This window comes from Strix aluco, chromosome 2 (assembly GCF_031877795.1).
Source record: "Strix aluco isolate bStrAlu1 chromosome 2, bStrAlu1.hap1, whole genome shotgun sequence".
Taxonomy (NCBI): Eukaryota; Metazoa; Chordata; class Aves; order Strigiformes; family Strigidae; genus Strix; species Strix aluco.
Window position 1 is genome coordinate 130,083,878 of NC_133932.1, and position 22,301 is coordinate 130,106,178.

At 40.5% G+C, this 22,301-nt stretch overlaps 1 protein-coding gene across 31 annotated transcripts in view; it reads right to left on the bottom strand.

Annotated features, from left to right (window-relative positions):
* Positions 1 to 3,149: 3,149 nt before the first annotated feature.
* Positions 3,150 to 22,301, bottom strand: part of DLG2 (discs large MAGUK scaffold protein 2) — a 1,053,560-nt gene continuing 1,034,408 nt past the window's right edge. For all 31 annotated transcript variants that reach the window (XM_074816343.1, XM_074816342.1, XM_074816341.1 and 28 more), the window contains 6 exons: positions 18,117 to 18,167; positions 17,270 to 17,371; positions 16,167 to 16,339; positions 15,359 to 15,468; positions 9,493 to 9,584; positions 3,150 to 8,441 (listed from right to left, as the gene is read on the bottom strand). In XM_074816343.1, the coding sequence (XP_074672444.1) occupies positions 8,335 to 8,441; positions 9,493 to 9,584; positions 15,359 to 15,468; positions 16,167 to 16,339; positions 17,270 to 17,371; positions 18,117 to 18,167 (635 nt within the window). In that variant the 3' untranslated portion in view covers positions 3,150 to 8,334. The remainder of the gene's footprint in view (positions 8,442 to 9,492; positions 9,585 to 15,358; positions 15,469 to 16,166; positions 16,340 to 17,269; positions 17,372 to 18,116; positions 18,168 to 22,301) is intronic.

Consider the following 22,301-nt stretch of genomic DNA (forward strand, 5'->3'; position numbering starts at 1 on the left):
AAAAGGGTGCTTTGGTGACTCATGCATCCTGCATAAGCCTGTCCAAAACCCCTGTTGCACCCAGGAGATGACAGGAGCCTAAGACAAGCATTTGCCTTCAGATCCTTTAGATCCGTTCTGTGAGTCATTGGGTCGACAGTGTTTGAAACACCTTCTGTTAAAAAAGAGAGAAAGAAATGGGTGTTTGACATAGGTTTGACACTCTTAGTACTTAAACATGGTGATGACTATGACAATTTAGCTCTGTGCTTTGACTCTGAAGATAATGAACAGCCCCTTGACCAGCTGTTACTGCAGATGGCACAGTGGCAACACTCTTTCTTGGGAAAAAGGAAGAAGGCGGCAAGAAGACCTTAAAGAAAATGTTTCCGTGGAGTCTGGGATGATTTTTGTTCAGACCAGCCTGCAGGTGGGTCAGGCAGCAGTCAGACAGGGTTTGATGGTGCCACTGGTGCTGCAGACTGAGACTTCATGTGAGATGTTGTTAGAGATGGATTTAACTCCAGGTTCCATCATCTTTGTAGTTTTATTAGATGTTTAAAGCCCATCCCAGAGTTTTACAGCTTAGAGACATCGGCAAATTCAAATTTATAGCTGATGTCCTATTGCATTTCTAGACTCTACTGCAAGGCAAAGTCTTTGGCAGTTTCAGCGAGTCCCTGTGAGGAATGGAAGCCGTAAGAGGCTTAGGTGAGAGCTCTTTACCCATACATACCAGAGCAAGCCCTCAAATTCAGGCCAGTTGTTTAGCCTGAGACATTAGTTAATCAGTTGGTGTAGTGTAAGGGCCAGCTGTGTACTGCTTTTCTACTGATGTTATAATAGCCCTATTGCTATTACACTAATAATATATTAGACCTAATTAATTTTCCCTGGTTGCCACCACCTGCTTCTGCTTAGATCAAGGGCTAATGAGCAGTTGACAGTAGTTAATGAGCTTCTGCAGCAAGCATTTAAATTTCTTTGCTGTCTAAAATTAGTTATCTCTTCTGGGCACCATGCTCTGCCTCCCCTGGGATATGTGGCACCATTAGCTTCCCCAGTGTGTCAGGGAGAAACCACCTCCATCAGCAAGAGACTATAGCAGTAGCTGCTATCCAGAACAGCCCTCCTCAACCGAGCAGGGGAACTGTGCTTTTGCCCACAGCTTTCCAAACTGGTCTATAGACCAGTTCAGGTGTGGCTGTTTTACTGGTGATGTGGCCAGCCAACCAGCCCAAGCAGGCCCTGCTCTGCAACCATGGTGTCACCTTTCTTGTAGCAATGGGCTTTGTAATGGTGCTGTTGGTGAGTCCTGCTCTGGTAGGGCTATTATGGTAACTATTCCTGTGTTGTCCAAAATTTTTGGTAATATATACTGCTGTATGGATTGCTGGTGGGGAAGAGAATCTGATATGTGCCCAGAGATTCTGGAACTGAATCACCATTTTCCTGCTCTCCCACAGATGACATAGGAACCCAGGTGTCACTGCCTTGCTATGTGCCAGCTGTAAAGTGCTATGATTATAGTGAAATGAATAACTTGCTGATGCCAAATAGGCACCTAAAAAATTCCTTTGAAAAATCAGTGTGAAATGACTTGCCCAAGATTAGGTACTTGGTGGTATCTGTACATAGAAGTACTGCCCACCTACCTTGCAACTCTGGTCCCAAATAATTTTTCAAACTGGGACATAGTGTCTTTCAAACCACAGGGGTGTGATTGGACAACCGAGTCCAGATATTTGTCTGGCTGTGTGAAGGGACCATTAAAAGGCAGTGGGACAAATGAGAGAAGGTGACCATTCAGGACATACTCCATGCCTGGCCAGGGCAACAGCCTGGCAAGGTTTGCCACCACTGCTTGAGTCGATAGTCACAGCATGTCTACGTTCCTGCAATTTTAAGTATTTCCTGCTTCCCAAGCATTTTATAAAGATTGTTTTCCAAGTTTCTCTTGTTTTTGCAGAATATAGTCTGGGGAATTAGCTCAGGTTTGCCTAGAGATAGGATGAAGAAGAAAATACTTCAATAAGAGATGCTGCTCTGTAATGAAGAGCCCACCTACAGGCTGTTTTGTACAGTGTTGCTCAGGAAAGCAACTTCACTTTGTTGCTAAGATTGTTGGAGCAGTAGCTTACTGCTGTGAAAAATCTCTCAGTAAACAGGCTTGCATCTCAAAAATAAGTTGCTAATTTTTTTCCTCTAAATTATGCTCACCTGCATATCAATGTGAACTGTTGTTTGGATTCTCTCCCTCTTCTGAATTTATTGGAGAAGTCCAAAGCATCACAATGAATGTTTAGATGGTTAACCATCCTTGTGATTATGCATGTAAAACTGTGGACAGAGTCTTTCTCCCTGTAGTGTTGGTTGCGGGTCCCAGAGCCATATGGAGGCTCCATGGTCCTTTGCAGGCTGAATTTAGCACTGTGTGTTGAAAGCAGAGTTTCTGTCACGTTTCTGCCTCTGCTGGGGACTGACAATGTTCACATGGCCTCCCTGGAGCCCAGAAGCCATCTGCAAAGACATTCCTGGGATGGCCAAAACCCAAGGTTCTTGGGCTGTTGGGACCCCATAGCACAACTGAGTTTATGCTCCGCTAAGCGGCTCACAAGCATGTAATTATTACAGTCCTTATCCCAACAGCTGCACTGTGATGTCAGAAACATGAGACAATTCTTTAATTTAAAAAAAAATACTGATACTTATTCACCAAGATGCTGATGATACCTAATACACAGCAGAAGTGTGGTAAGGAGAAAGTAGCAGTACTTAACCAGAGTGAATCTTCTTGATGGTAACTTCCATGTCAATATGAAGTCAAAAAAAAGAGAAAAAGAAGAGTGCAGGAAAGAAAAAAGTTTCTGTATCCTCAGTCATTTTTGAAACCACCATCCCAATTCCAGACTTGTGTCTGTCTTGTGTGATGTGATAGTGTCTCAAGACATGTTAAGAGCATGTTAATTCTCTTTTGCTATTCTGCTTTAAGGAAAAAAGACAAATTATGCCTTGTGAAGAAGCCATTTGCTATAAAGTGTAAAAATGCTTTAATATTAATATTTTATAATAAAATTCATGACATATTTATAAACACTCTATCAAGCATTTACAACTGAACCACAGCTGAGAGCTTGGACCGGAATAAATAAGCGAGGACACAGCTAGTATGAAATATACATCTTAATTTTTATAATTGTGTGTGCTTTATTCTTTACACAAATGGAATGGGTGCGCAGAGTATTTACACATAACAGGAGTGTAAGCTGGACAGGGTATTTTGTAAACTCCAGTTCAGATTCTGAGTACCCCACACTACAGCTGGACTGAGAAACATCCTGCTAGAGACACGCGCCGGCCAGCATGCCAGATGGAGCAGCCTGCTGAGACAGGCTGCTGCACTCGGAAATTTGGACTGGCTGATTCAAATTTAGGAACACAAATCCAGAAATTAAAAGGTTGCTATCCCACTAAGAGCCAACAGTGTTGCTTCTTTTTTTTTTTTTTTTTCTTTTTTTTTTTTGCTTTTTTTCCCCCAAAGATCTTGTCTAGGATGCTGGCTACCGCTCATTCCCAGAAATGCTGTTTTACACCAGGGCAAGTTGCCTGTGCTGTAGGTCAGGGCCAGACGGCATAAGCTGCTAACACGGCGTGAGGGATGATGAATCGTGTCTCATGCTCCTCACCTTAAAGACCGAGTCTCAAAAGGGCCAACGGGGTAGTGGTTCCTATTGCTCTTGCTGAGATGTCAGTGGGGCTAAAGCCTTCTGAAAATCTGGCCACAGCATTTGGCCCATGGGGTGTCTTTTTGTTCAGCAATTTCACAGCACCTACCTCAAAAGGATCTTGGTCCATGATTTGGCCCTCTAGGTGCTACAGTAAGATAAGCAGATAAGTAAGATAATGATGGAAAGTGCTGAGCTGCTGTTTAATCATGTGGCCTTGGTGCTTTACAGTAATGCCAAAAAATCAGTGTAATGGGGGACACAGGTGTGTAACCTCAGGTGGTGTAAATGGGATGGACTCCACTGCTGTTCCTGCTCATTGCAGGGGGATTGGACTAGATGACTTTCAAAGGTCTCTTCCAACCCAAACCACTCTATGATTCTATGAAATCAGTGGAGTGACGTTGATTTACACCAGCTGAGGATCTAGGCTAGCTATATGCTGAATAGATTTTAGATGTTATTTGCTGTTAGCTTTGATGCTGATTTGTGCCCTAGAATGGGAATCTTTTTTTTTAACATAATGATTACTTCCTCCTTACTTCTGAACTAATTGACAAGATGTCTGATTATTAATGGAATAGGAAAACACATTTGTTCCACCAAGGCATGGGCTTGAGCACATGAATGCAGTTGCACAGTGAACCGCATGCATAACATCGCAGACAAAATGTTCAAGAGAAAAAATGTTGAAATTAAAAGCTGTGAAGGATAAAAGACCACTTTCTGTGAACACAGCAGATACTATGGCTTTAAATCTGCAGTTTAAAAAGAAGATTGAGACTTTTTTCATTAACACTGTATTTCCTACAAATATCCTCATGTGTTGTCACTCACTAAATCCTCTGGTCAGGGATGCGATTTGAAAAACAAAAAAAAAGAAAACCAAAACAAAAATACAATTTGACTGAGTGCTGATGAGCAAGTAACAGTGAAGGTGTAACACCAACAATTTCTTCATAGAAAATGTAAATAGGTAGGTGGACATTGTATAACTAGGACACTGTCGCTGGCTCGTAGTGGTTATTAGCTCAGGTTCCACACTGCTCTCCAGGATGAGGATTTGAAATTTCAGTGCAACGGAGAGATTTCTTATCCTTGACTTTCACAGGGTGGTTCCTAGGACCCTATCCACACCGGAGCATCAAACCATGCTAGCTACAAACACAGTTACATCACAGAATATTTATCTAGAAACAGCCTTTACTACCAGAGAAATTACAAAGCGCTAGCGTGGACAGGGTACCTCTGTAGGAAGGGGGAATTAAGCAAGAGAGAGGCTCTTTCACTGGTTGATGGTCAGACCGTAAGACCAGTAAAGAGTGCTGTTTCACTGAGCCCTGTTAGCAAGCTCTCAATGAGTCAGTGCATGGAAAATGTTTTGTGGCAAGGAGAAATAAGTAGGTTGTAATATTGCACATCTGCACAAAGCTAGCAAGATGTCATTGTGATCATTCATGGGTGGACAAAAAGCTGTGATAATTTTGGTTCTGCTTAGACCCTACGGTGCTACACACTGTGCCAGAACATGAGAAATAGCACCAGGGGTGTGATCTGGCACTTTTCCTAAAGGGTCCAGCATTTGCATTTGTCTCATGTTTAGATGCTTGCAAGTCTTTTACATGGACAGAAAAGGAATCTGATTATGCTAAGTTGTGTTAGCACCAATATGGTCTCAGGAGCCAATTGCTGTGGGTTGTGAGTTTTGACTTTTTTTTTTTTTTTTGCACCAGATGTAATTTTGCATGAATCTTATGTTTCTCTTCCTCCTCCCACTACCACCCAGTATGATCTGAACAGCTGCAATGCAAAAATGAACTGCAGCTCTGAGGATGCTGAAACATGAAACGCAAAATGTCAACGCACAAAACAAATGGGAGTACAAGTCCTAAGGGAAATAAGACCTCTCACTGCTTCTCTTAGTGATTTGTTTTTAAATATACGTTTTATTTAAAAAAAAAAAAAAAGAAGTGCAATGGCAACTCTAAACTGGAAGCACAAACAACAGACAGGGAAAAATAAATAATGTTACTACAGTAACCAAGGACTGATGGAAAAATTGATTGTACTCAGCCATAGTGTTACTGTTCACCGTAAAGCACAGCACATGACAAAGCAAAACAGTTACTAGTAGGATAGTACTGTAAAAGGCTGCATGCTGAACTAAGAAACAAAGAAGCAGATGTGTTTGATTGCTTAAAAATAGAGCTGAAAATTAGAATGAAGTTCCTGCTTTAGGATACTTGGTTTTTCAGGTCTGGTGGGCTATTTCCCAACCTGGGGCAATAGTACTTTGCCAGCATGGAAACATTCATGGCTTCCGAAGATCTGGGGTCACTCTGTGGATTTCTGCAGAATTATCCAAAATCAAAACTTTCATTCATTTATATTTTGTAAAAAAAAGTTTCTAGCCCTTCAGGTTACAAAGCTGTTTTGGAGACTTAACTGAAACCCTTGTTTATAAATCTGCGCTGGCCAGGCAAGAAAAATAGTAGTAAAAGAAGTGTGAACTTCTCAAAGTTACCATAGTAGGGCAATAAGTGAGAGGCCACCTCAGGGCCACTAAAATGCCCATATGTTTAACCCTGTCACTGCTGGTGGCTATATTGCAAACATCCAGCTAGTCACGCTGTCTGCGGAGGTTGGCTGGATATACCTGTCAGCTTGACAGGGTGTAGAAAAAGCTTCAAATAGACAAGTAACTGAGGAGTCTATTTAGCATTTGCCCTTAAAACATCCTTAAACATTAGGGTTGCTGTAGCCACCAGCTAATAAGCTTTGGACTCCTGCGACGCAGCAGGCAGGAGTGTGGGTTTTATAGAAATCTTGGTCCAGCAGCAGCAAAGGCAATTCAGTTTACTATCATAATATCTCTTGCAGTTGTCCCTTTGTGTGTCAGAGTGAAGAATGGCATCAGTATACAAAGGAAGGGCAATGTGAAATAAGAAAAAAATACCTCTTCCTCCCCTTCCATGCACCCCAAACTGCAATTCCACAGACTTTCCCCAAATCCCTCACAAATGTCCATTGCCTCAGTTTTTGCTTTTAAGACCCTTGTTGACTGTGAAATGAATGAAGATACAAGTTAGTTGGTGACCTGCCTGCCTACAAAGAGAGGAAAGATCAAATGCTTTTGGTATTTCCTTTAAAGAAACAGGAAAAATCATAAAATGTTTTGGGGTGAAGTGTGACTCCCTCCAAGAGAGAAATTATTAACTGCATTCAAGCAGTGACATTTTGCTTCTGAAAAATCATTCATTTCAATTTAAAGATGCATTATCCTTTTGTGTTCAGAAAAGGTCCTACAGGGCAGTCAGTTCAAGAGATCTTTCCACAGGAGTTCATCATGATTAAATAGAGGCAAAGGAGAGGATTAAATTGAGAGAAAAACAAGCGGACAACTACAATTTCAGGAATTATCTTACTTGTCATTAATAATAGAGAATCTGTTATGGAAAAGGGATAATGCAACTTGATGGTCCTCTTTACATTTTACAGTCACACAAGGGTGTAAATATTTAATCTTTCAATTAATTAATCTTTACAAAATATCTCACAAAAACATTTTTACCTATAGAAATTAGTTTCTATACATCAATATATTTTTATTTTTATTTTTATAAATTATTCCATCTTTAAGTGCCTTCTATCAATATAAATGATAAAATAGACAATCAAAAATTTTAAAGCTTTTCCCAGTTGTATCCCTCCTTGTCAACATAGGTGCTGTGAATCCTCATACATGTGTGTGTCTGCATGGGAATGTGTTTGTGTGCACGTGTGTGACGTGAAATGCTTCCATCCTCTCCCACCCCCAAACTCCATTAAAATAAACTATATTGTTATTAGTTCCTGATGCAATAGTGTTTCCAAAGGGGAAAAAAGAAATGCTTGTCTTGGTTTCAGAAATCAAAAGATGTGCATAGTTACCAAAGTCGAGGTGTACCAACTACAAATGTGCAATGACAAGCTTAGAATAGGACCCACCTCCCAGTCAAGTCAAAGAGTGTCCTACCAGTGACTTCAGTAGGAAGTGGACCAAGTAGTCTGAGCTTGATTTTGCAAGGTGCATGTGGCCCTGATCTAGCAAAACGCTTAAGCCCGTGCTTAGCTTTGAGCACATGAATAGTCCTACTGGAATTTATGGGACTGAACAGCATAGGGAAGTGTCACAGGTGACTCCAAGTCAACGGGCTACTCATGTAGGAATTGGGGTCAAGTGCTGAATGCCTTGCAGGATCAAGCCCTATATGAGGTTCAAGAGCTGGGAACTTCTCTTTAAAGCAATCAACACACTGAGCTCAGCCATTGAAATCGATCAAAATGTCCGCATGGGCACAGGAGGTGGCTAGCTCCCCTTGACAGAGAGTCTCCATGTCAAAAGTTTATACCTACAACTGGTGCTCTGAGCACACAACAGATTTGCTTTATATGGTAGAAGTCTTTTTGTTCCTACCCTTTGACCCATCAGTGTCCTTCATGGCTTCAAACACTTTGTGTTGTACATTCATCAAAATTCACATTGACTGCAAAGAACATAAATGCAACAAAAACAGGAAAGCCTCCAAATAGTATATTATAGTTTTCTTCTAAATATTCTCCCGTCGTAATCAGAGGTGCAGTGGCTAATTTATAATTTTTCCTTTGAAGGAATCCAGATGAAAGGCCCAGATTGTTCTTCAATTACAAGTTTGCATTGATTATATATATCTTCTAAGCTATCTCCTTGGACAATAGCTGCAGTAAGAAAACATGTCAATACTTCTTTTAATTGATATATTCTACATCATCCAGTGTCAGCAGATTTTCAGTGTACTCATAGATATTGATGAAATGAGAAGGAATACTAGAACACAGTGATGTTGTTGATTATGGAAAAGTCATACACCCTCTGGATGGCAACTAAGTTCAAACCAATGGCAGCTTCCCATGACAGAGACCCATCCCACTGCTTATGGTGAGAAGACTGAGCTAGGTTAGTTTAGAGAACTAGCAGTTCTGTCCTAGGGGAGGGCAGCATGGTAGGTTCCCACTGTTGCAAGTCAAGCTTTACAAGTCATTTGATTTAGAAGCTACTTCAGCAGTGAGTAGCAGCAGATTTACAACCTATTCTTTTCTTGACCTAGTTATAATAGGCTGACTCTTGGCTGCAAAAGTTAACTTGATCAGGCCCAAACTGACAGAAGATAGAGCAAGTTCAACACAAAACACAGTGTCTATACCCTTAAATTCCTTGTCCCCCCAGCAGAAGTCTGGAACTGCAGTTCAGATTATGCTCACTGTCAGCATGTGGAGGGACAACTGGGGACTTCTCAGTGTTATTCACAAATACCAGTCCCCTGAGTAGGGAAATGCTTAAACCTGCCCAAAGGAAATGCTGAGGCTCAGAGCAGGTCTTAAATCTTGCTCTTTTCCAGGTCACGAAGAAGATGCCTTTCTCTTTCCCTCCAATGATACGTAACTTGAACTCCTGCCTTGAGCTAGTGATGAATTCTTTGGTCTGTACAAATGCAACGATGCAATATTTTTACTGACTTCATTAAAAGCAGTTTTGGATCAGGGAGAGAATCAAATTCATGTAAAGATATTACTTCACGGAGTCAAACTTCTGAGGAGTTGAACACTTCAACTGCCCTTGAGTTTCAGGCAAACAATAGTCCCAAGTCAGGAGTCCTTACTGTGGGCACACTATACTGATATGCACCCTAGGCCAGAAACAGAGCTGATACAGTTGTTTTTCAATAAAAAACTATGTCTTGGGAAAATACTGCTTTTAATAAAACCATACCTGTAAAATATTCTCCAAATTCTTGTTCTAATTTAATTGCTCGATCATAGGTTTTCTTCGCTTGTTCCTCTGTAAGACGTTTATTCATTTCCCTAGAAACACAGAGGAAGTCATCAAGAAGTTTAGATTCTTACTAGAACAGTTTTCTAAAAGATATGTTCAACTGAATCATAGATGAACTGAAATCAGTACCAGAATCAAGCAATGAAATTCTTCCATTAGTTCATGGGCAGTTTCAGGATTTTAAGTTTAATTTCATTCTTATATAGTATAAATGTACATATCCAGACCTTCCCCCTGACTATTTCCCATTTCTCTGCTTATTTTTTTATTTTGGGTTCACCATTCTACATTTCCAAACAAAATATGAGGCACAAATCTGGTAACTGCTAAGTGAGATGGACTTATGGCAACAGGAACCCACGGGTAAGTCTGGGAGCCAGGAGGTCTCAAGGTCTGTGCACTCAGAGCACTTCTGCCTCCAGAGCTGAGGCTCCTGAAGGAACCTCCCTATCTCCCAGGCCCACAGCTGACTGTCTCAGCTGAATGAGATTGTCCAAACTGCTGAAATGGAAGTTGCATTTTGACTGAGGTTGGTGCTATGGAAGTGAAATCATGATTAAAGGCAGGATTCAGCACAGTGAGACTCCTGCCCCTGCAGGAGGAAACTCAGAGTCATTGTAATCCTTGTAGGGAAGCCCCAGAAGGAACCAGTATGTCTTTCAGGAAGACTTTTTGGTTCAGGTGTGTGCATGAGTTCCAGATAATCATGAGAAATAAAACGGAGTGTTTGTAGCAGGAAGAGTTAAGACGAGTTATTTATTTGTGTTCTCTGTTCCAGTCCTTTCTGATTAACTAGAGAGATTCCCAGGCAACTGTGACTTGTAGATTCTAAAATATACAGGGTACCAATAAATGTAAAAACATAGACAGCATCAGTAACATTCTGTTATTGCCAATGTTCTGTTATTTGGTGAAGCATTTGTTTTGACAGAGGCATTATTTAGTAACATGAAGAAATTAGTTGTCTTGCCCATGCACGCTTAGCTTTTAATACCACTGTATACTGTTGTGCTGGGTTTGTGTGTGGGGCAGGGTTTTTGGTAGTGGAGGAGGGGCTACAGCGGTGGCCCCTGTGAGAAGCTTCTTGAAGCTCCCCCGGCTCCAAGTCAGACCCACCTCTGGCCAGGGCCGGGCCAATTAGCGATGGTGTCTGCGCCTCTGTGATAACAAATTTAAGAAGGAGAACCTGGGAGTTGGAGTTGTGAGGAGGAGTTGTGAGGAGGACACCTATGTGAACTCCAAGGTCAGTGGAAGAAAAGAGGAGGAGAGGGAAGGTTTGCCGGAGCAGAGACTCCCCTGTACCCATGGTGAGAGGGCAGGGCTGCCCCACTACCGCCCATGGAGGTCCATGGAGGAGCAGATGTCAACCTGCAGCCTGTGGAGGACCCCATGCTGGAGCAGGTGACCGCACCTGAAGAAGGCTGGGACACTGTGAGAAGAATTTCCCACTGTTGTAGTTTGGCATTGGGACGACTGCAACATGTGGGGGGAACTCACACAGGAGCAGCTCAGGAACAGTTGCAGCCTGTGAGAAGGACTCACGCCAGAGAAGGTTTGTGGAGGATTGTCTCCCATGAGAGGGACACAACACTGGAGCAGGGGAAGAATGTGAGAAGTGTCCCCCTCACCTTGAGGAGGAAGAAACGGCAGGACTGGCAGCACCCCCCCATTCTCTACCCCCTGTGCCACTGTGGGGAAGAAGGTAGAGTAATCAGGAGCAAAGCTGAGCTCAGGAAGAAGGGAGGGGTGTGGGGAAGTGTTTTTAAGATGTGGTAATGCTTCTCATGGTCCTACTCTGTCTGCTAAGTCTTGTTGTTGTTAGTGTCTGAATTAAATTTATGTTCTTTTTCTTCCCCTAACAAGTCTGTCTTTTGCCCATGACTGTAATGGATGAATCATCCCTCTTTGTCCTTCTCTCGATTCCTGAGCTTTTTTGTTTATTTTTTCCCTCCCAGTCCTGAGGTGGAAGGGGTGAGTGAGTGGCTGCCTGGTGTTGCCCTCTGAGCCCAAACCATGACAACTTTCAAAAAAATCAAGTTCATATTCATTCAGTGCCATATATATATATGCCTGCAGATATCCATATTAATTAGCAGTAATAAACAGAGTTTGCTGTTCTATCAGTTTTCACAGCATGTATTAATTTTTCTTTAAACATGATGGAAATTTTCTGAGGCAACTAGCAAAGCAAGAGAAGTGAGCATCTTGTGTTCTACATAAATTGATTTAATGTGTTGCACTGAATCATATGATTATGTGGTAATAGACTCTATACAGTATGACATGGGTGATGCATGTAGGAAATTATGTGCATGATGGTGCATAAAAAAATGATCTATGAAATGTACAACAGTATGAACTTGCTACAGCTAACTTCTACCTGGCTTCTGAGAAACACCCTCTAAGGTGTTCAGGATGCAAAACAGGTGTTTCTAGAAATGACTTAAAGCTGTGTATGTGGGCACATAGAGGCAAAGAGTGCTGCCTGACACCTGATGCATGATATAGGTAGGATTTAGAGGGGGCTACATCTCACCCTGATGTAGTCTGACTGTAATCTGAGTCACTCTTGAGGATCCATTAACTATATTAACAAGATTTGCATTGGATGCAATGCCTAGCTCCCAAGTCAGTGCAAAACATATGCATAAATGAGAATTAGACCCTTCAAATCTAAGTGCTAATTTTGTCACTTTGTTTCCCTGCATCTTCTGATTAGCAATTTTTTGTCCTTTATAGTTTTACTTTGCTATTACACTAACTTTCAACTCATTTGCATGAACAGGAGTAATAGTTATGGCAAATAAACCTTTAATTTTTGTGTTGTAGTAGTTACATACATAAAAAAGACTGAATGAACACAGTTAGGCTGTCATAAAAATGTCCTCTTCTGTTCCCAAAGAGCACTGGTTTACCATGTTAAACCTCTCCATACTAAAATAGTAATACCTATTGGAAAGGGGTTATATCCATTCATTTATGCACACCCTACAGCTCACTACCACTTATGTCAGATGATGTATTTATTTAGCCAGACTCTGAGAGATTTAGCTTCATTACTAAATAAAAGATTTTTACAAGCAAGGGGCTCAGAACGATGTCATTATTCTCAAGAAAATTCTTTAAAAGAACGATACTGTTTATATTAAAAGAGTTCTTATTTCTGTTAGAAACTAATTTTGAGTGCTGTTTGATAAGATAAATACACATTAGATAGATTAACTAAATAAAAAAATTACTTGTGGAGAGGAGGCTGCAGGGGATAAACTAATTTAGAATGCGTGAATTCATTACATTTTTCTCTTTTTTTTCAGGAGTTGTATCTTGTTTACATAGTTTATTTATATAATCCATATTACTGAAAAAAATCCCAAACTAGTACTGATATAGAAGAACTTTTGCTGTCCCACGAAAGTTTGGATTTCTCATTAAGGGTGTCTTCCACAGGGTATTTGCAGAGCAGCAATTCAAAGTCATATACTGGATTTCACTTTGTTTGTCCCTATCATACTGCCAACACTGAGGCAGGTTTAGATTTGGAGGGTGAAGAATAGCTTACTTTTGATTTATATCAGTAAGAAAAATTCTGTTAACTCTGCATAACTTGTTTTGTCCTAAGTAAAATATAAGCATTGCTTTGGTTTAATAACAGGATAATTATCAGAATATTTTGCATCTTCATAACACTTTTGAGTCAATCTGTTCAGGGGTTTGCTGTTCTTACATCAAATCAATGAAACCTTTATGTTATTGCCACATTTCTGGTTCTGCCTAATGTATTTTTCAGAGTAAGGACCACTTGTATTTACTTCTTTTTTTTTTTTTTAAATCACTCCACATGTGATGTCGTCATTAAACAAATAATGGAAAGATTTTATGGATGGTAGAACTATTGGTTAAAATCTATCTTAAAACAATAAACACACAGGCTATCAGACCACCTTTCTCCTTCTATACAGCAAGATAATCAGAATATAACTGAATTGTAAGGCTGGAAGAAATGTTAAGAAGTTATCCAACCCAAGATGGCTTTGGTCAGGGTGGGGCTGTGCAAGTACCACATACTGTGTATCATTCCCTGTAATGTGGTTGGACATGCAACAAACTTATCACCAAAAGGCAGGGCCAGGAAGGATGCGCATTTGGTCCTGGGATGGGGCACGTCAGCACTCTCCAGTTCTGTGACCCGATGTTTGTGGGCACACCATTACCATAACCAGATCTGTGTCTGTCACAGGAGGGAGGATGCTTACATTTTAGCTGTGTAACAGATACCTATGGCATCACCTGCTGTTTGCAGAGCCTTTGGTGAGGGGAAGGCACAGAATTCAAAATTTCATCCCTATCACAGCAAATTAAGCTGGTAAGTTCTTGCATTATGATAGATGTACATGGAAAACAATTGATCATAATGTATTTTTGTCCTGAGCTTTAACCAGTATGAAGATCACTTCCATATTTCCTCCTCAGCGTTCTCTCCTTGACACTAGGTAGCCCCCATTCCTCCTCCACTTCCAGGCCAGCACTCCAGCTGAGGCCTCATCCATACCCAGTAAAACAAAATAACTGTCTATTCTGTCCTTACACAACACTGATGTTAATACAGCCTGGATTGGCAGTTTCCTTTTTTGCAAGCACATTATCCGTCCATTCATATTCCTGTGTGATCCATCCCAACTGCCAGATGCTTTTCTGCAGTGCTACAGCTTAATTATTCCCTGCTTGTAGTCGTGCATTTCATTTTCTCTCCTTTGCCTGTGCTGAATTTCATCTTACTGATTTTACATTGAGATTTAATCTTATCCTCCAAAGTGCTTGCCACCTCTCTCAGCCTTGAGTTAGTCACAGACTTTACAAAAGTACTGCCCAATTCATCATTCAAGTAATTAATGAACAAGTCGTCCCAAATAGTGACCCAGCTCAGGAAATATACTTGTAGGATTTCTGTTACCTCCCAGTTTAACAGTGACATTTTCAACAACTGAGTATGTTGTGCACATGCTCTATAGATTCACTTAGGACTATATTTCCCTAATTATTAACATTATATTTCCCTAACCTGCTACTGAGAATGTCCCATGGAGCCAGAATAAAAATCAAGATGCAATAAAATTATTGATATCCATCTCATGAAAGAAAAAATAAGATTGATTTGATTTGCTCTTGATGCCTCTTATAACCTTTTAATCTTCTCAGTTATTATACTTGAGTTGCTTAACTGTTCCCTGGATCCCATAGTTTTTCTGAGTTTTGAAATTAGGTAGCCCGGTGACAGCATGAAGTTGTTGCTTTCTCTTTTCCTCTTTAAGTGTTAAGTTTGCCCCTCTCCAGCCCCATCGGCCCTTGCCTATCCTCTTACAGACCTTCAAGTAAATGAAGGGCTGATGAAGAGGCACACACTGCAAATCTGACACAGGTTTACGCTCTGGTTCACCCTCTGTGACCAGACTCTATACCTCAAGAGCACCCAAGGCTGGATGGGACGAGCCATACTGCATGAGTCCTTGGTGAACTTGCTGCACAGGTTGGAACAAGTACACCAAGCACTGGCAGGGAGTCCTTCACAGTCCAGCACATAAGCCCACATGTCCCAGTGTGAAAGGTTCAAAGGCAGCTTTGGCTTTGTTCCTTGAGATGCTGGGGTACAGTGGATGGCAGGCATGGAGAGCAAGTCTCTAATGTTCCCACTTCCTCTTGTTATTACTGATTTTAGAGAACAGGCAAAATGTAGACTCAAGATCAGTGTTGTGCCACTTGAAACTGTACACTGAAAAAAAATGCTTGAAGGAGTTTTTATACTTACATCAGAGGCTCCCATGATTTAGGCTTAATGAAGATAGCGATGGGATAGAGTTGTGCAACTTGTAGTCGTTTGATAGCATTTCCTGACACATCGAGTATACAGTGCTTGCCCTGTTGGAAACAGATGAGGCTGTGTTTAGTTTTGCAGAGTTTGCTACAGATCAGCCAAAAGACAGGAAGCAATTCTGCAATGCAGTGCCCTGTAGCGGGGCCAGTACTGGCACACCAGGGAAGGAGAACCCCAGGGCTCCTCTGCTCTCTTTCCTTTGCTTTGGTGCTAATATAAAATCTTCACTGGAGATATGAGAACAAAGTTGGGTTTTATTTTTTCTGGGATGAACTTTGTGGGGGGGGATTTTCTTCAGAGATGAGGAAAATCAATTCATAAAAATAATAGGACGTCTACATTCTCAGTGATTAATTCAGTTCTTGTTTGTGTCAAAGACTCCCTGTGTCACCTGAGGCAATTTTTCATTTAATCTCTCTGTACTTTGTTCTTTCACTTCTGTGAAAATGAGATAAGTTTATTTACCTGTCTTATAGAGGGAAGAAGAAAGGCTGCCTGGGGTGTACTTGAGGCGCTGTGTTACATCCCTGAATCTACGGCACTACATCCAGGTACAGAAAGTGCCAAGGATGTTGTCATTCAAAGTCAGAGACTCCACTTGTGGAGTCATTTTAAAGCCTATAAATATTAGGACGTCATTTTGCAGAAATTTTATATTTTTGGCAAAAGACTTATGTCTGAGATACAGTGTGGAAACAAATCAGATCCTGTTGCATGGGCAATAAAACTAATGTCAACCTACCCTTTCTGCCACGAATCTCACAGACTGGACACTAGTTCCATATAAATTATCATTGTACTGCCCAGCTTCTATAAATTTGTGCTCTTGGATATCTTTTTCCATTTGTTCTCTTGAAATGACAAAATGATAATCTCTCCCATCCACTTCATAGTCACGCTTTGGCCGTGTGGTATCTGCATGAAACAGAAGACAGAAGATCAAGAAGTCTGTAAAAGCATCTCATGTAAAAAATGCTGCAATTAAGGTTTGCTCGGTGGACAATGCTGGGTCTGCTCTAAGTGGAGGTGCCCCACATCTTGGAGCAGATCTCTGGCTACTACATATTGTTTTCAACAGAGTTATGACAGTAAAGCTGTCTTTTTAAAGTAATACCTTCTGATGTTTACCTCCAATCAATACTTACAGGCTAACAGAAAATTAGGATTTACCAGAATTCCACTTTTTTCAAACCCCAAATACAAAATGTGTCCCGGATTGTAAATCTAATCCTATTACAGTGATAAAATCAATCACAATCTCGTAAATTTAATTTAGCCTTAATTATAAGGCTGATTCTGATCTCACCTCTAGCAGTTTAAGCTGGTATTTGAAGAGACAACAGTTTAAAATGAAGTAAGACTGCAATCAGGGTCTGAAATAAACACTCAGCAAGCTCTAATGATCCAAGACATAAACACTCTGCTTAATTCAGGGTCCAATATTGCTTTCAGATTAGTCTAGATCTCGCACAAATTACAGATTACTCTTTATTTCTATTGATGGATGCTGTGCAATTGAGTTGAAACATTTTACCAGTATTTCAAACTTTTATCTTATTTAAGAAATCACAGATCAACTGACGATAAAATTGAGTTAGTGACTAGAAGGCTCCTTTAAAAAAATGCTACAGCTTTTGAGACAATTCTATTGAGAAATTCTTTCCAGACCTTCACCATCTTTTTTTGTTTGTTCCTTTCCCCTTTTTTGTCCAATGGAAAAATGGCTTTTGAGAACCTTGGCTACATATAGCTCATGGGTGCTACATTCACAGCAATTCACTTAATGTGTGGCACCAAGGGATACAGCTTACTCAGCTGCACAACAAGGAGTAAGATCATACTTACGTGGTACACATGACCCAAACTTATCAGGAAATTCAGATATCAAATCATCGTTGATCCGATCTTTCATAGGACCCAGAATAATAACCGGCCTGGTGTAATTAACTGAACAAAAAGAAAGGCACATTTTGATGATCTTACTGGCAATAATAGTAAATCTTCCCAAAGGTGCACTAACCAGAGTTGTTGCCTTTATGTATGAAGTGAAAACTTAGATATACATTTTACTGATGAATGATTTCTGTAGTGACATGGATAAGGAAAAAGGAATGAGTACCACTCATTTTGCAGAGCGCTCTGATGGTGCATGCACATGTAGTCAAAGTGTATATATTTGTTACTGCTCAACAAGGTCACTCCCAAATGCTTGCAGATGGATTCTCTCATGAGACATGGAAAGGATATTGTAGAATTTTTTTCTCCTCAGCAATATGAGTGCATCCCCCATTAAATCAGGTGGATGTGCTCCCATTTTCACTTGCCTTCCCATAGGTTCATCTACTCTGGTTAGAGGCACTTATCACACGAGAAGGAAAATAATAAAGGCTTCCCACATAAAAATATTGCAGTAAATCTAGAAAATCTGCATTAATATTTTATAGACTGATTAACATATTTATTAGTAAAGGCCATGAGAGCATACTGGGGAGAGTCCTGAGAACATTAGGAAATGGGGGCTAGCAAGGGAGACCCTTACATAATTTCTTTTGTATGTGATAGACCAAGTGGCCAAGAAAAAGGAGCCACAGAGAATCTGGGGCTGACACAGCAAGGCTTACTGCTCTGCTTGCCCCCAAATTATGAAATGAAAAATATAAGGAACAGTGACAGAAATGCAGATGAAACTTACTTTCCTGTCTGGTGACAGGTTCATAAGAAAGGATGCAGTCTTCTTGGCCTCCTGATGAGAGAAGAAAGAGAAGAGATTGAAGGTGACAAGCAACACATCAAGTCCTAAAGCTTGATAAAATGCTTCACATAGAGACAGATCAGGTTCAACACTTCTCTCTGGTAATGCTCTCACCTGAACCATTCCAAAGTTTCTCATAACTTTAAAGCGTGGAGACCACTTTTTTCCTTCCCCTCCCTCCCTTGCCACATGTTTCAATTGTCTTTGCTGAAATTGGGCTTTTTCAGTGATGGGCAGTAAGGCTTCATTTATTGATTGGATAGCAAGGCTGTTTACAAGTATAGTGCAGAAATTTAAGATGTTATTCTTTTGCTTGTCCGATTGTTAAGGCCTTAACATGCTGCTGCAGGGCAAATCCACAGGCTACCTATAATGAACAATTTTTATCCTCAGAATATATACATTTTGGTTGATTGTCCTTCTGTGCATAATCTCCACAGCCTAGTTTATTCACAGCCTGACATCTAGCTATGAGCTATTTTCTGACCCTTATCCTTTCCCTGAACACAAATCTCACAGCATCCTATTTTACACACTTACTCTCCCTCCATTCCTGTTAGGACAGTGCTGTTTCCTCGTGGTGACAATTAAAAGTAGAGAAATTTGCCATGAGAAACAAGTGGCACTATATGGGCCATGACTTGGGTGCAGGTGTACAGCCCCAGTCTATCACTGTCCTCTGCTCTACCAGAGTGCAAGAGCAAAGGGGGGAGGATTCTTCAACCTACTGCATGAATAATTCCTGGACATTTCTTTTATTAAGCCCCTGTCACAGAATTGGTACCACATAAGGGCTCTGGCAGGTTCTAAATATGAGTTAGGCTTAGCAAAGTTTAAAATTATGATTTTATTTTTAACCCATTTCAGGGCTTTTCTCTGAGAAGATCCACAGATGGGATTTTGCAACTAATTTAGATACTACAGAAGAAAGAGTGTCATAAGGCATACCAGGGCTTTATAAAATAGATAGGATTGCCTTCATTTCATCTGCTTGCATGCACATGAGTCTGTGTTACATTATTCTGGTGGGTTCCTGCTAAATCAAAGTGGGCACATACAGGCAAAGAGTGCTGCCTGACACCTGATGGATGATATAGGTAGGATTTAGAGGGGGCTACACCTCACCCTGAAGTAGTCTGCCCGTTATCTGAGTCACTCTTGAGGATCCATTAACTATATTAACAAGATTTGTATTGGATGCAATGCCTAGCTCCCAAGTCAGTACAAAACTTTTTGTGGTTTAGTGTTAAGCTGACTCCCACCTCATGAATCTAATACGTTGATAGATTTTTTTTGTAATATATTATCTAGACAACTGTAAGAAATGTGTAAGAAAGCTTTTCAAGTAAAAATAATGTAATTAAGGACAATGACAGAAAAAGCAAATTAAAAAATGAACTGATGTGTTAGGAGAGAGGGAGAACAGAGCTGGCCAACTCCAACCTAGCAATGGTGCTGAAGTAGCAAAGGAGAAAACATAATTTTTAATGAAAGGAAGAAATTAGACAGCTTTTGAGGCTAAGGCAACATAACATACGCAGAGTGTGGATAATGGATTTTCTTCTCTATTTGTAAATATTTGATACTGTAATCAGTTGCTTAACTTTGGCTTTTTCCAAAGTTAAAAACCTAGAACTATTGATAAACTAGGTTTCGTGCATGAGATGTGTTATTTTCTCTTAAGTTTCTCTGGGAATTTTGGGGTTGGGATAAAACTCAGGATGACCCATTCCCCTGGAGATGAAACAATTCACTCTCCCAGCTCCTGAGCTGCCTGTGCTCCAGTCCCCAACAGCCAAGGCAATGCTTTTCAACAGCTTGAGAAAGTTGGTCTTGGGGTGGGCGATGAAGCCATCATGTGCTGAACACATGGAGAGGAGCCTGTTTGTACAACTACAATCTTAAACTTGAAAATACTTGTTTCAATGGCATACAGATCCACAGAAGGGGATTTATTTCAGTTAATATCAGAAATCTGTATCATGAGTGCTTATGTCTGAGCTAGTCCCCAGGTACCCTTTGGAGTCAATGGGTGCCTACAAATAGGCAAGTGCTTATTCTAAGACATGAGTCATTTGACCTATTTTAGATGTCTATTTTGGGATGAGAGAAAAAGTCAGAAGGGTATGTTTGTCTCCATTGTCCCATAACGGCATTTAAACAGCAAGGTCAGATGCAGTCATCTGCATTTAAACAGAATCCCATGGGATTGACAGTGACAAGAGCAACTGAAGGAAAATATCCAATAACTCTGTTGTTTAAAAATTTCTCTGTGGGCTAATATTTTGCTTTGGCACAGAATTATAACCAGCACAAATAAGCCATCACAGATTTTACCTTCTGTTTTGCCCGTTCTCTGACAGACATATCCACATGCTAAAACTGTTGCTACATCCATGCTATCAGTAGGGTATGGGCAATGGAGACAAATGAGCTTGTCATTTCACAGAAGTCTTATGAAACTGTGGCCAGACTGAAGGCAAAGGAAAAACTCCAGCCCACTCAAATTGTTCTGAAGCTTAAGCCATTGGCAAGGGTTGCCAGCAAGTAAGGAGAAACTTTGAGGCTGTGATACATGGGGACTTAGAGATCTTCCTGAGTGAAGGCTCTTCAGCACCGAATTTCAGACTCAACATGGAGTGCAAGTGTGGGGGAAAGCTGCACCATTTCCACTACTTTACTTTTCTGGAAAAAAGGGCTCAGGAAACTCAAGTTTTTATGTGAATAAAATCCTTCCAAGCACTGTCCAGACAAAATTCTCTAAGTCCTCAGAGGCTAATATGCATGTTAATTCTACCAGATGGTATTCTTTAATGATCTTTACTCAGTCAGTACTGCACGGTTTTGAAGTAGTCCATAAAGTATTAAGTATAATGCAGAGCTCTAGAGTCAATCAATAATTAGTTTGCTATAACCTTGAGATGGCTTTGAGATGTGAGACACAGTGTGAAATTCAACAGGACATGGGCTTTTATTTATTATTTGACTAAGCCTCATTTACCACCCACATTAATGGCTTAATTAGCACAGGTTAGCTATATTGATCTGGAAAATTCTTGTGAAATTTAACAGACAAAACAAAAAGAGAAAAAAGAAAAAGCCCTTTCTGTAGGATTTTGGCATGATCCCTTGTTCTTCAGTAAAATTCCATCAAGCCAAAAAGAGAAGAAAAGAAAGAACATAAGGAAAGAGGAGAAAGAGAAAGGAAGCTTTCCTGAATGTAATTTGAGTAAAATTATTGGAGGGCTTTCACTTTACTAGAATCACTATGACTCTGCTTCTTGGTTTGCCAGTTGGTGATTTCTCATGCTTGGGAAGGTAAGAATAACCTGGAGTTTGTTATAACTCGTAGCCTCTATAAACTGGGCAGAGAGGTCCTGTGTGGTCAGATGAGTTTCATAAGGACTACTAATTTCATCTTTTTAAAGGATTTTATAGTGTTTCAGGGGGGTAGCCCTCAAATGGATTTAAGGTGTTGCCTCTGTTTTCTCTTTCTGATTAGGTGGTAGAGAGTCTGTGAAAGACTCAAAACCAGTCTCAGCGTAGACCTGGCAGATATCAGGCATTTTTCATGTAACCCATAAAAAAGGCCCCATTTCCTACTGTCTTGCCAGAGCATCCAGAACTTCCATAGTGCTGGTGTAACTGCACCCATCATATGAGTAACAGGGCAGGAGAGCTGCTGTGAGCTGCCGTGGTGCAGCTGCCATGTAGCCAAACACCCACCCTCATCAAGCACCTTATGCATTGGGAATTTTGGCATCCTATTAATGGCTGTGAATGAAAAAATCTGTAAAGGGATCTAAGGCAGTGAATAACAAAAAAGTAATACTTATGAAGAACGCCAAAAATTATTTATAATTTTAGACAAATCAAAGAGAATTCTTGAGTTCATTAAAATTTCTGGACTAATGGTGGTGGTTACCGTCAATACACATGTGAAATACATGTAGATGAGCCAAGTTAATTTTATTTTTGAGCTCTTGCTTGAATTTTGTTGCTCAGCTGGATCTAAAATCAAAGAGGCTTATTTTTCTGTCACCATCCATTTAGGTTTTTGGCTAATGTATGGATTACCTGAGTTGTACTTGCAAGATCTTGGAGAAATCAATTTCTTGTTTTATT